This window comes from Alligator mississippiensis, chromosome 6 (genome assembly GCF_030867095.1).
Source record: "Alligator mississippiensis isolate rAllMis1 chromosome 6, rAllMis1, whole genome shotgun sequence".
Lineage (NCBI taxonomy): Eukaryota > Metazoa > Chordata > Crocodylia > Alligatoridae > Alligator > Alligator mississippiensis.
The window spans coordinates 25,148,452-25,163,080 of record NC_081829.1 but is presented as its reverse complement, the minus strand read 5'-3'; the positions used below and the strand labels follow the sequence as shown (position 1 = coordinate 25,163,080).

At 44.5% G+C, this 14,629-nt stretch overlaps 1 protein-coding gene across 6 annotated transcripts in view; it reads left to right on the top strand.

Moving 5' to 3' along the window:
* PPP3CB (protein phosphatase 3 catalytic subunit beta) overlaps positions 1-14,629 on the top strand; it is an 86,356-nt gene that overhangs the window by 17,914 nt on the left and 53,813 nt on the right. For 4 of the 6 annotated variants that reach the window (XM_019497097.2, XM_059729720.1, XM_019497100.2 and 1 more), the window contains exons 2-4: positions 3,305-3,358; positions 8,493-8,693; positions 12,589-12,713. In XM_019497097.2, coding sequence (XP_019352642.2) covers positions 3,305-3,358; positions 8,493-8,693; positions 12,589-12,713 — 380 coding nt within the window. The remainder of the gene's footprint in view (positions 1-3,304; positions 3,359-8,492; positions 8,694-12,588; positions 12,714-14,629) is intronic. The other 2 variants (XM_014601398.3, XM_006263966.4) reach the window with 1 other exon arrangement.

The window sequence follows — 14,629 nt, the reverse complement described above, 5'->3', positions numbered from 1 at the left end:
ACCCCTGGCTGATGTCATTGCTGTCTACACGTTAGAATATTGGAACATCTTCAGTGCCCATCACCAGAAATGGAGCTTGTTCTGAAAGCTGAGCAGGCTAGGTTTTGAGTCTAGAATACCTATGAACTAGTTCTGGTACTGACTATTTACATCAAATGGTTTTCAACAGAACTTTAACATAAGATCCTTATTTCTGGACTAGACGACTGCTTACGACAGCGAGCCAACCCTTTTCACAGACGTGCCACAAATTCAGCCCAGTACCTTCCCCAAGTGCCAGCCCAGTCCCCTTCCCCTACCTGATCTGCTGCTCTGCTTTCTGGGCTATCTGCTGCTGTTCTGCCTGCCCTCTCCTTGATTTGCCAGGTGTCACACAAGCAGGCAGTGCCACTTGTGGCATATGTTAAGCACCTCTGGTTTACAGCATGGCTTGGCACAATGAGTATTGGATTTAAAAAACAGTCCCGGATCTGCCAGGATGAGTGATAAATGTTACTAAACTTCTTCCTTGTAACAGATGGTTTAGGATGCATGGGATGGGGTGGGAGGTGGGAGTGCATAGAGACAAGTTGGAAACCGTCCACAGGGCCCTGTGGTGTAACAGTGTGCAGCTCCAGGGGTCGTTGTGATGCTTCTTGCTGCCTGTGCAACACCTGTCTGCCTACTCTGAGTCCATAATATAGCTCCTCTCTCCTTCCTGACTTGCCCTGGTGTTATATAGGTAGTATTTTTAGGAGGGAGCCTTGTGGTAGCTGGCATATAGTTGAGGGTGTCTTGCCTAGTCTTCTCTTTCTCTAGCTACTGACCTGCCTGGGTAGTATGGGGATGCTTGTCTGTCCCTCATTCTCTCCCTCTCTTTGGGTGGGGCTTCAACCCTGTTGGGTGCCAGCCCACCTGACTCCAGTTAGATCCTGTGGCCCCTCTGGAGCTTCACCCCCCCCCCCGACCTTCACCTGACGGAGGGACCTGTCCACCACCCTACTTGAGGCCACTACAGAATATTAGGGAAGGATTAATGTACAAAAGGGGAAGTTTTTGTGGGGTGCAGTGTGTTCTGCAGCCTCCATAGTTCCCTGGATGCACTCAATCCACAGGACCCATCTGGAGTTTAAACAGTCTTCCGTGCTTTGCCTGCCTTTGCTTCCCCTCTCCTAGGGTCCCTCCTGAGTCCATGTAGCAGAAAAGTTCTCAGTCCTCTGTGCCCCTTGGGCTCTCAGGGTAGGAACAGAAGTTACACATAAACCAGTTTAAGTGATCAGAAACTGGTTTAAACCTGTACCAGAACAGAAGCTCAGTGCACATAAGCCAGTTTCAAAATGGCTGGAACTGATTTAAGATAAACTGGTTGAATGTAGTATAGGACTTAACTGATTTGGGTCAGAGTTTATGAAACTTCTGTCTCAGGCCCCTTCCTGGTTCAAATTAAATCACAGTCTCCCAGCAAGCTTTCCATCCCTGGGCTGGGCTGTTGTCTGTGAAAGAGAGAGAGTAGGACTGGCCCTACCTCTCTTATCCTTAGCTGGAGTAGTGAGGGCTGGCTGACCGGGGTGGGGGGGCAAGTCTAGCTGGGGTATAGCCTAGTCTACAGGGGGGACTTCCCCCAGGCAAACCATGGCTGGGGGCTGGGGCCAGGGAGGAGGGTTAAACACTCCTTCCTGCACTCAAATTTACTGCTGGCTGCAACTATAGACTACAGATCCCAGAGGCACCTGGAAGCAGGAAGAGGAAATGATCAGCAACCCTGCAGAGTCCTGGTGCTTTAGTTCTGGACTACAAATCCCAGAGACAGCAAGGGCAGCAGGAAGAGGAAGTGAACACAGCCTGGTGCTGCCAATCTTTCACCTTACCTTCCAGCTCTTGTCTTCTGCAGCCAGCTAACTGCAAGCTGGATTTTGCAGAACAAAGGTGATGGGGTTGGGAGATGCGCTCTGCTCAAACTCATCTGGCCTATCTGGTGGGGGGTTCCCTGCCCTTACCTGCAGTTGGTTTCTGCCCCTATGGCTGGATTGTCAGTGCTCCCCCTTCTGCAGGCAGGCAACCAACCCCCTCCCTCTGCTACAAAATTTCTGGCCTTAAAGGGATTCTGCTGCTTTTCCTCACCTGGCCAGCCCTCTCTTCTCCAGAACAGGCTAGGGTTGCCTGTTGCAGGCACATTTGTGGCATTTAGCTGGAACATGAATGACCTCTTATTCTGTTCCTCGTAATAGTTCACCTATACAGACAGTATCTACCTTAAACGGCTCGGTCATTCTGGATTAACATTGTAGATGCCCACTGAAATGTTATTGTGGCCAAGCTTTTTGCATGCTGCAGTGTCTTCACTGGAGTTCAAAGCAGTGACAAGTAAATTCTATCTTCACTGCTTCTGCTGCTGCCCACAGAGTACAAGTAACCCTAAATTGACAATACTTAAAACGTAAGTCCTATTCGGTATACCTCAGTATGACACTGGGTCAAAGTCTGACCTTTTTAACACTTTGAGAAAATAGCTGCCAAAGCTAAAACACCCATCTCCTCAACAAATTAGTTGGCTCAGCATAGGCCACATGCTCATACATGCCAAATGTTCTCATTCACCATCTGCTACTCAATTGCACAATGTTGTGCACCAGCCCAGTGTCACTCGTCTCACAATTCTGATATGCAGCTCCAATTCAATCAAACACATCATGTCAGCAACAGGGCATCTTACTTTATATCTATGGTTGCTGGCATCGAACAACATAGCACCACTCCAGAACCGAAGTAAAGATGAAACTTCAGATGTTGAAGATCTATGACAGTCCTGATTTTTGACTCTGTATGGGTCTCTAGTGCTCCTGCTGTTCACTTACCATGGAAATGGCTTCTGTAGTTCTGTCTGCTTTGCACTGTGCCAGGACACCATAGAATCATACTGTTGATAGGGAGACAAGGTTCCTTGGGTGAATTTGATATCTTTTATTAGACCAACCCAAATGGTTGGAGAATTGGTTATTAAGCAAGCTTTCGGGTTCAAAAACCCTTCGTCAGGCTAAGGAAGCTTCAGCAGCTGGTGTGTGCTCTTCCTGGATGAAATGAAAAGTAAACAAGCCAGGGGCTGGGCTGGGCTGGGGAGTCAGTTGCCAGGCAGATTATTTTTATTGATAAAAACATTTCTTATCACCCATCCTACCAGCTGCTGTTTTGAACAGGTTCTGGGCTGCCCGAGGTCAGCATGTAGTCAGTCTTCGCAGATGGAGCCAGTGTGACACAATGCATGGGATGGGAGCTGCAAGCAAACATGATGATGTAAATTGTTGACAGTTGTTCTCTATCATGACAGTTTCAGAGTTATCACCAGTGAAGCAGCTGTCATTTGGAAAGGAACATTTGCAAGGTAGTCAACCTTGGTTGAAATACATCAGTGGACAAGACAGTTTGAGCATGAGTTAACATTCCTGATTGGAAAATACTAATTGGGTTGGGCATAATTTGTTGACTCTTTGAGTGGTACTAAAATGGGAACACAAAGCAGGGGTGGGCAAAATTTGGCCCAGGGGCTGGATCCGCCAGGTTACTAGATCCAGCCCACAGGTGCCCCCACGGCACCCTACAAGGGCCCAAGCTCTGCACACTTAGGAAGCTCATGCTAGGCTTGTGCCAGAGTGCCCCATGCTAGGTTCCTGCTGGTGCCTATGGCCCAACCCTGGCCAGCATACACAACTTCCAGCAGGGCTGTTCCTGGTGTAGCTGTAGCCAGCTGGGTGTTGCTCTGCTCCCCCCACCTTCAGTGGCAGCTTCTGTTTCTGATCTTGCCCCTGTTGTGTCACATTGCTCTGAGTAAGTGAGTGGGCAACTTCTTCAGCCAGGCAGATCCTTTCTCAGCACTCAGGGCTCTGGCTTCTGCTCCTGGCTGCCTTCCACTGGCCAGGAGCCGAAGCCAAAGCCCTATGTGTTGGGGCAGGAGCTGCTTGGCTGAAGCTGTACACCTGCTGGGTGTGTTGCAGCAGGAGACACCGCGGGAGGCTGGGGGCACAGAGTAACACCTGTCTGACTGCAGTTCAAGGGAACAACCCTGCTGGAAGCTGCTGTTGCCCCTGCTGCACCATGCTGTGCCGTTCCAGGCAGGTGGGCAGGCAGCTTCAGCCAGGCAGCTCTTGCCCTAGCGCATGGGGCTTTAGCTTCAGCTCCTGGCTGCCTTTTCAGGAGCTGGAGCCCCGCACACTGGGGCAGGATCCGCCCAGCTGAAGCTGCCCACCTGCTGTGGCATGTTGGGGCAGGGGCAAGAGCAGGAGCAGGAGCTGCTGTGGGTGGGGAGGACGGATGGACACTGACAGAGCAGCAGGTCGTTGACTGCAGTCAAACCAGGCACAGCCTTACTGGAAGCTGCTCGGTGTGACAGGAGCAGGAGCTGCCATTGGAAGCTGGGGAAGCAGAAGAGTGACTGAGCTTTGGGTGCCAGTAGGAGTGTGGCAAGGGCTGATCCAGTGTGAGCAGGCAGGGCTTGGCCCTACGTGGAATGCCACAAGGGCAGAGCAGTCAAGCTCTGCTGTATATGCCCCCTTGCCCTCCCTCCCTCCCTTTCCTCACCATGGCAGGCTTCTGAGATCTAGCTCCCAGGATCTAGCACCCAGGCAACCCCACCTCCCCATTCCCCAAACACATGAACATGACCCCTCACATCCCTCTCCACGTTCCCCCGCTCCCTCCCCCAGAGGGCAGGGACATCTAAGGAATGGCTCCAGGTCCCAGGCCCCTTGGCCAGAGCTGTCACTACCCCACAACCTGGCCATGTGATCCCAGCCTTGCCTTTCCCTCCCTCTCCTGAATGCTGTTTCCCTGCTTGCCTGCAGCCCCATAGGGAGTTTTGGCAACTTGAGGGGGGATGGGACACAGCAGCCTCTTGCAGGCTGGAATGCTGCCAGCCTGCAAAGGGAAACTCATGGTTTCCCACGTTTTAAATCCTGGATTTTCTGTGACCTGGTGCTGGCAGGACATGGGGTTGGAGTGGCTTTGCAGCCTGGCTTATCTCCTCCACTCCAGGGGCTGGCTGGAGAAGCCTTGGGGGTAGTCACAGGAATATGGAACTCCTCAGGAACAGTTTCTGGTCTGGGACATAGCTGGGGCTGCTAGATCAGAGAACAGCAAAGTACTATATGACAATTCAAACCTTATAAACTTCAAAAAGAAAGCCTGCATATTTCACCTTACTGTTAGCAGCACTCAACTTTTACCACAGTCTCGTCATTGCCAAGAAGAGGCTAAATCAGTGCTGAGGCAACTAGTAGGGCCAAGACTTCTAAAATTCTGCAGTTCCTGTGGACAGGATGTTCTACCATTACGATCCTCTGTGGGGTTCCTTTGTGTTGAATCTGATTTGTCCAGAGACCATGGGTTAGGGTCCCTTCTTACAAGGCCACAAATCCTGTTGCTAAGAGGAGTATACAGTAGCAACTGACACCTGTCTGAGAGAGATTTTTCAGTAACTTTAACCTGAAGGGACAGTATTTGGTCTTATGTAATTATCCCTTAAAATCACTGTATTAATTCTCTGCAGCTCTCTTTAAATAAAACTTTTTCATGATGCCTAGTCGGTTATAAAAATTATACTTTTTTTCTCCAGATATTTTACCTAAGAATACTATAATGGAGAGAAAATAGATTTTTTTTGCTTTGTTCCCAATTGTTTGTTTTTTGCTTTTTAGATGTGTTTTGTAGATGACCAGTTTCACTATTTTTGGATTCATTTAACTTCCTCTAGTCTTGCATTAGGTTGATGGTAATATGTTCATGCATAGTATTATGGGAATGCAGGTGCATCTTCTCCAAGTCCCACAAAGTGTTTTCCAGTACAGCAGCAACAGAATTGCTGCAGTGTAAGTGTTTTCTGCTCACATCTGTCGGATGTCTGAGTAGCACAAGAAGCCATGCAGGGAGAGATGGGAAGAATAGTGAAGAGCTGGATTGAAACTTAGCAGGAGGCTGGATCAAGAAAGGAAAAGAAGCTTGATAGCAGTGATGGCTGTTTCCCAGAGGTGTGTGTGTGTAGCAGAGGACTCCAACTGAATCTTACTTTGCTGAGTACATTCCTCTGCTATATATGTATGCATCTTTCCCAAACAGCAGAGCAGAAAAATACATTGAAATTAAACAGGGAAACCAGTTTCTAAAGTGGACAAAAATTGTAAGTGGGCTTGAGGATATTTGAACATTATTAAATTGTAAGGGATATGTAGTTATCAGCTTGCCTTCTTTTGCTGAAGTCAGGAAGAAGGTTGGGTAGGGTGGCACCTTAAAGACTACCTGGTTCAGAGAAGCATAAACTTCTGTAAGCAACATTCTATTTTGTCGGATGCAAGACTTTGAAGAACAGGGATCCAGGTTATCTGTTTCTCCTGGACAAATGTGGATTTCCCCCCCCCCAAAAAGAGAAAAATGGATTGTCCCCTTTTGAAGGAGGAAACTGCGGGTTTACCTTTGCACGCTGGCAGAGTTCCAGCCTGGAACAAGCTGCTTGGGGCTGGAGACAGTGGGGGAAGGGCTATCCAAGGCAGGGGGTGTCATGTGCAGATGTGTGTGCACATGCATGTGGCCAGCAATACAACCAAGGAGGTGGGGGGGTGGAGGGCCAGGTCTTGGGGGGGGGGGGTGCATGCCCATTGGTGATGCATGGGGGGGGGCATGGAGGAGCTTGTGCCCCCTCCTTCCCCTGCCAGATTTCTGCACATACAGTGGGGCACAATGCTGCAGCCTAGCTGGACTGACACCAGGCAGGAGCTGCTTCCATGTCCTAGCAGGCAAGACCTGGACTGGGAAGGTTGAGTGGGGTGGGGAGACTTGGTGCTGCTGCCACCAGGAGCACCATACCAGCTGTACTGCCATGACCACCAAAGTGAGGCACCCTCCTGCCTGCCTGGCAGCAGCAGGGGTGGGTGGCAGTGTTGGCAGCACAGAATTGTGTCCCCCGCACTGTGGTGGTGGGCAGGGAGTCCCTCACCTTGGCAACCATGGCAACACAGCTGGTGTGGGGCTCCTGGCAGCAGAGGCAGCACTAAGTCTCCCTGCCCCACTCTGCCCTCATGCACCCTTCCAGGCCCCTCCCCTTGATGTTTTGCCAGTGGCAAAACACACCCCTCCCCTGCCCCATATACCTACCCCCTACCTCCCACACCCACCTGGTGCTGGGGCGGGGAGCTGCTGCCAGGTGAGAGCAAGTGGGGGGCAATCAGGGGCTGCAGGTCAGGAATGAAGGGCACTGGCAGGGCTAGGGGGGCTGTGGCTTGAGAGTGAGGGGCTATGACATGGACAGGGGCAGGGCACCAGCATGTTAGGACTGCTTAGCACTACAAAGCAGCCGGGGGGGGGGTGTCAGCTGCAGCTGGACCTACATCCTGGTGAGCAAAGGGGGCAGGCGGGAGCTCTGATTTTCAGTGATTAAAAAAAACCCAAATCAAATGCCAAAATATATAGATATTTAAAATTTATTTCATTATAATGATTGAGGCACTGGTAGGCTTCCAAACTGCTTTAAAATTGTAAATATATCAAATAAAACATTGTATTCAACTTCTACTTTTATAGTGGTGTTTCATTTCATTGCGGAAAAACTTGCCAGCTGGAACTTTGCCAGCCTGCAAGGGGAAACCCACTGTTTCCCGCTTTAAAGAGGAAAATCTGCATTTTTTTGTAGTAAGCAGAAAACCCAGATCCCTGCTTATAACTCAGGATTGTCCAATTGGCAGCTTGTGGCCTACATATGGCCCACAAGGGTTAAATTATGGTATCTGGGCTCTTGCATTGCTGCGGCTCCCACCATAACTCTGGCTACAAGAGTAAAACTCGCCACTGCCAGGCGAGTAGGAGACACGCAGACAGTGCGTGGCTCCCGGCACAAAGGCTGAATGCACCCCTTCAGTGAGTCTGTGGTTTGTTGGTGTTTCAGTCTGGGCAGGGTCCATCCTACCTTCCTGTCCATCCCCTGTGAATCTTTCGTACGTGTGGTGATAATTGGTACTCTGCTAGAAGCAGGACTCCACTGTTAAGACTGCTGTGGACTCATGGGCTCAAACTGAAATGCTCTAGTCTACACCTCATGCTCACCTTTTCTTGAGGCCTCCTCTGTAGAGACCTTTGTTCTGCAGGGGGTATGGACCAGTAGTTGAGAGAGAGGAGATCATCGTGCTTTGTGATGGCTTAGAGGCAGTCCTTCAACATGATAACAAATTCCTTTTCTGGGCAGTGCAGCTGTCTGGAATGCTGTACAATAAGGTATAGTCTTGGGCATGTGTAGGCTTGTGCATTCATTGTGCCCTTTTTCACTGATGACAAGATATTTTTAAATGGACACATCTCACTTTGTCACAGTGATAGTATCACTTAAGTAGATTTAGAGAACGTATTTGGGTAGGTTGTTTGTTCATTTGGGTGGCACTAAATTACTAGTAATTCAATTCTGTTCTTTCTAGATTCAGCCATGCTTAAAGTAACAAATCATTACTAATATTAGTATTTCTCACTTATTTGAATTTTAGCTGTCCCTTTTCCGCCAACACATCGCTTAACATCTGAGGAGGTGTTTGATACAGATGGAAAACCAAGGGTTGATATTTTGAAGAACCACTTAATAAAAGAAGGTCGGGTAGATGAAGAAATTGCACTTAGAATCATCAATGAAGGTGCTGCAATTCTACGAAGAGAAAAAACCATGATAGAAGTTGAAGCTCCAATTACAGGTGATGCTTCTAATTTATTTTTGTTGCTTAAAGTATAAATTGTATGTCACCTTCATCAGTAAAGTTTGTAAAATGTTTAAATGTAAAGAAACCTTACTGTAACAATCACATTGAACTTTCTCTCAGAGCTGTATTTATTCAGCTTTTCACAAGTGCTCAGAATGATGTGCTTGAAATATATGAAAAGAAGAAATAAACCTGTTGGGTATGGGAGAGTAGAACTGGTTAAAAAGAAAAAAAAAAAAAGAAGCAAAGTATTATATTGAAGGTAATTTCTTAAATTCTTTCACTATAATGATGGTAAATGGCGCTAAAAGATGTAGCAGTCTAAAAAAGAAAAATGAACTCAAATGAGCATATTAGATTGTTCTGCAGTCTAAAAATTGTGGAATGAAGGTAATGTCTGTTTTTCAAAACAAATATTTAGGGGAAGATGTCTGAGTTAAGAATATTTATTAATTACTCTTCTTCCATTAGAGACAAATACTTGATGTCTAAAGCAGTGGCTCTCAAGCTTTTTAGACTCAAGGTACCGTTCAGAAAATGCCAACTCTTAAATTTTCACTCTTTTGACTGCAGAAAAATAATAGAGCAATTATTTTGTTGCAAAGAACTCAGAAAGGCCCACACCAGGTCAGAGTGTTTTCAGCACTATGGATTACTCTTTGAAAGCTCTGGGTTTATCTTGTGAATCATATTTGCATGCTTAACTGTGCTAACGTTTTGGCTAGGGACAGAAATTACACATAAACCAGTGTAAGTCATCGGAAACCAGTTCAATCAAATCTGTAACACAGCAGAAGAACAATGCACATAAATCGCTTTCAATATGGCCAAAACCAGTTTAAGTTAAACCTGGATGGATCAGACTTAACTGATTTAGATTAAATTGGTTTATTGAAGTTCTGTCCTAGATCCCCTCCAGATTCAAGTTACTATATTTCATGGTGTGTAAGTGGAATTTTGAAGCCCAATTTTTAACTCTTAAAATTCAACCTTGACTTGTACATGATATCATCACCGTCCTCTGGGAACAGCACTGGGCTTGGTGCTCAGCTGGCACGGTCCAGGCAGTGCCGCTCACAGGGGCGGGAGCATGCCAGCCAAGCACCGAGCCTGGCCCTATCTGGTGTGAGTGGCACTGTTGAGCACAGAGTCCAGCCCTGTCCCCTATGAGTGGCACCAGGCTTGGTACTTGGCTGGTGCAGCTGGGCTTGGTGCTCAGCAGTGCCGCTAGCAGCAAACGAGGCTGGACTTGATGCTCGGCTGGCACAGCCCAGCAGTGCAGCTCTCAGAGGATGGGGGTGTGCCAACAGTGCTGAGCCCAGCGCAGTTTGCTGGGCTCGATGCTCTGGAGAGCTGCTTGCAGCAGACAGGGCCACGCTTGGCGCTCAGCTAGCGTGGCCCCATCTCCTGCAAATGGCGCTGGGTTTGGCACTCAGCTGGTGCAGCCCAGGCAGTGCCACTCGCAGGGGACGAGGCTGTGCCAGCCAAGCATTGAGCCTGTCCCCATCCGCTGCGAGTGGCACGTATATACTCCCTGGGTACTCGGCCCACAGTGAGGGCATGCAGGGAGCAGTATAAGTCCACCCCATTTTTCTGATCCAAAAAGTTAGATTGACTTATACACTAGTTCTACAAAATTCCTAACTTTTTGAATCAGAAAAATGGGGTTGACTTATATACCGTGTCAACCTAGACACCATGAAATACAGTAATTCACAGTCCTCCCCAGCATCCCAAGATGCTTTGCATGTTTCCTGCAACACCTGCCTACCCCACACACACCTTTCATGGTGGGCAGGCTAGCCTTGGCCCAAGTTGTCTGCTCTAGTCAAGTGTCCCCAAGCTTCTGGCCTGAGCCACTGCAGGCATGTGACTGCATTTCTGGAATCAGAAAGGAATGATGTCTGTTCATTTGCTTATCGGTTCAATCTGCACAGCTTAAACTAACCTCCAAAGATTGAATCGATTCGGCTTTGGGTTTTGGCTGTCTGTACTTAGCCTCTGTGGTAGCCCATGGCATCCTTGAAAGGATCTCAAAGCACTCCAGGGTTCCATGGCATCCTTATTAAGAATTACTCATCTATTAAGTGATGGCCTCTTGATGGTCGTAATTGAGGCAGATGACCTACCTAATAAAACTATTTAAAAAAATAGACAGGACCTGATTCAGTTTGAAAGCTGAAACGGCTCCTAGTTTTTGAAAGGAGTGCTTATGTACCCTGACTAGACGGATCTAATTTGCTCGGGATAAAGTTGATGTTTTAGGCTTTATAAAGTTAAAGGAATAAGGAATCAGGAATGAAAAAGAAATAGAAAATATAATATACTTGTCCTAAAATCTTAAAGGAACATTATAACCAGAAACAGCTTGTTCAGTTTACTAACTACAATCAATACTTCCTTGTTCAGTAAATCAATTTTAGAGGCCCAACATGTTTTGATAGACTTTTCTTCTTATGAATTCCACACTTAAAATTGTTTTACTTACCTAAGCAAAACATTTTTAAATGTTATTTTGGTGCATTTTAATCAATTCCAGCTTTTATACATACACAGTTTGGCAAATCATGAAGGGAAGAGTTTATAATTTAGTAGGTCATATTTTTTTTATTGTGTTAGAAAATGGTGAATGATTTATCTGAATAAATGTAAGATCAACTGTGCCCTTGCTTACATAAATGTTTACAGATGTAATAGTTAAAAATCAGTGTTTCTTAATCGTTGTCCACCAATAAGAATTAGAATTTTTTTTAGTTAAGTAAATTAAAAATACAAATAAAAAATAAGTTTGAACTTGGTAATTTAAGTTAGGATTTGCTTGCTGAAATAATTAAAGTTCAAAATCTATTATTTAACTTTCTTATTTAAATTGATGTATTCTATTGCCATTTGAAAATACTTAGCTGGAAAATAACTATACGATTTAGAGGCTTACTAGTTGTAGTTTGAAGAATCATATTTCCCTTTTTAGACTGGATCGCAGTTTAGGAAGCAGGATTAGCGCACTGAATATACATTTCTGGTTTTGGGCATCTTTTTGGCTGTGTTAACCATGACTACCCTGAGGCGACTGTATGAAATAGCTAACCGAAGCATTGAATTATACAAGTATTTGATAAAAATCAGGAGAAACAAATGATAGATGAAATGTGAAAGGCACACCTTTTTTATCTACCACATTCAAAGATATTTTTTTTTGTTTATGCTCTGTACCTTAGAAGGCAAGAGGTTTGAAAACAGCCTGTCAAGTTGCCTAGGAGCAAGAAGGAAATGAAGCTTTCCTCAAATGCTTGGAGCTAAGTCACTTTCTTGTAGATGGAAAAACTCTTCTTGCTTTGTAACTCCAAAGTATGAGGAAAACCTAATATTGAAATAGTGGACATGATGGTTTGTAGGAGACAAATAAGCAACTAAGCACATGTTTAGATTAGTTTATAACAGCAAAGTGGGTTTATGATGAAATTACAAAATATGACTGACTCAAAAACAGATGTATTGTCAAATGTGAATTGCATCCAATATGGAATCATTACATTGTTGACTAATATAGCATAATCATAGTCTTCCAAAGTATACACAATAAGGAAGATTTTCAGAGATATTGCAAAGTTTGGGAAACAATGACTCTTATAACCTTGAAGTTGATAGGACTTAATGATAAATCCCTTAGATTATTTTGAAAGTGCCCCCTAATTTGTGCAGTATCAAAGTGAGTACATCTAGGGAAAGAGAGAATAGCTAAGAGGAAAATTCATTATTACTAAAAACTTTTGGTGCCCCTTATATCTGCCTGTTCCCTTTTGAAAAGTATTCTGTAGCTGGAATTTTAAATTTAGCATCCCCCTTCCCTCCCATATGTAAGTGCTTCTAAACAATGCTTTTATTGCAGTGTGTGGTGATATTCATGGCCAGTTCTTCGATCTAATGAAGCTGTTTGAAGTGGGAGGATCACCTGCTAACACAAGATACCTCTTCCTTGGTGACTATGTAGACAGAGGTTATTTTAGTATAGAGGTAACTGTATATATTAATTTGTTCTGTCCTAAAACTTTGTAAGAAAACATTTATCTTGTAAAATATTGGGTTCCCTCTGACACTTGAATGCTTGTTCTTCCTTGCTATTCCTCATCCCATTCCAAAGAGCAGTTGACATGGCGATATTGACCAGTCTTTTCCTTTGACATTTGAAACTGCCAGTCCTACTAATTTTTCTCACCTTTCTTAGCCACCCTTCTAGAGGTTCAGTTGCATTGTGTCTGGAATGTCTATAGTCCATGTTGCTCAGCATATATAACAAAGGCACTGTACCCTTTACCCTGTCACTTTTGAACTTTTCTCAAGCTTCATTGCCACAGGAGTTTGGAAATGTTGGAGGACTGGTGACATCTATAAAGTCCTTTCTAAGCCAGTTTGCTTTATGGTGATGCTAGATAACTTTGTATAAATAAAAATAATTTTACTTAACTGAAGGAATTTTTTCTTTTTTAAATATGACCTTTCTGAAAGGCTGTTTTGCATGGTTTCCCAGCCATTGCTGTCAGCTAACATTGATTTGAGGGCTTTTGAATGAGACTGAAATTCATATAGATGAATTTTAATTTTCAGCATTTTATAAAGCATTTTCATTTCCAAATATATTTGTGTACTGCTACAGTCAATTGGGATTGGTGTTATCATATACAAGTTAGCTGTTACATGCAATCAGCCTGGAAAGCCCAGTGCTTGAACTGTAGGGAAGATGTAGATAGGGTTTTTTAATTAAATGAGATGGGTTTTCAGAGCCAGGGTATTTGGGTGACGATTCCCTGTCAGATTACAAATTTTAACATGGAGAAAAATTTAAGTTTATAACTTGGATTTCCCTTTAAATTTTAACATTCATAGTTTAAATACATTGACATAATTATTAAAATATGAAGTGTCTTGGTAAATTGTAGATGTATGTTGGCATAGCATTTTAAGGATATATGCTAGAGCATGATGCATGTCATTTTTTGTGTATTAAAATAGTGATGTTTTAGTAATGTATGCATATATGTACCATTCAGGTATGTGTTTGCACAGTGCTGTTTTTGGTTGTTATGGATGGCAGTCAAGCAAAAGATACTATAGTGATGAATGCCTTAGTAACCTGCATATAAAGAATAATGAAAATAAAAGATATTCCTCACACCATTCCTTCAGTTTTGGTGACCTGTTTAATTATAGAAAAACTTCTGCTTATAATATGAGCTCTGTGTGTGATCAGTGTGCATTCGTGTAGTGCATACAGAAACAACCTGTTTTATTTTTTTTTTTCCAACTTTTTGAACCATGAGAAGTTTTGGAGCAGGAACTGTTTAATAAAGTCAGACTCGTTTTTCCCCATGGGCACTTTTCTGGATTTTTCTTTTCAGTGTATTTTTCAGATGACTACTCAGTAGTTCATAGAAAGACTTGCCTTTTCCCATAGAGTGATTTACCTGCTCCAGTGCTGCTCAGAGTGGCTACTGATGTCACCAGCACAGTGCATGACGGGGTATCTGGGTGGAGTAGGATTGCTGCAAGTGCATGGAGGGTTGTGCTTTGTGGACCTGTTCAAAGGAAAGAAAAGTATATTAAAATCACCATTTTCCACCCCCTGAAATTCCCGCTATAGTCTTTGGTCATCTAACAGCTTTTAAAAGCTTGAGATGTATTTTTCTTGTTTTTGTTTCTCATCACTTTTTAATCTCTTAGTTGATTGTGTCTGTAAATTTTGGTAGACTTAAACAGTCCCTGCTGGAAAAATGTTTGGTCTTTTTTTTTTATTTTCTGTTAAAGGCCTGTAGATTATTTTTAATCTTTGCTCTGCTTTCTTTTTCCTCAGACTTGCTTTTGAATGCAATGTATTCCTTTTGTTCTCTAAATCTATCCCAACCATACAGTTGGTCCAATAAAAGATATCACCC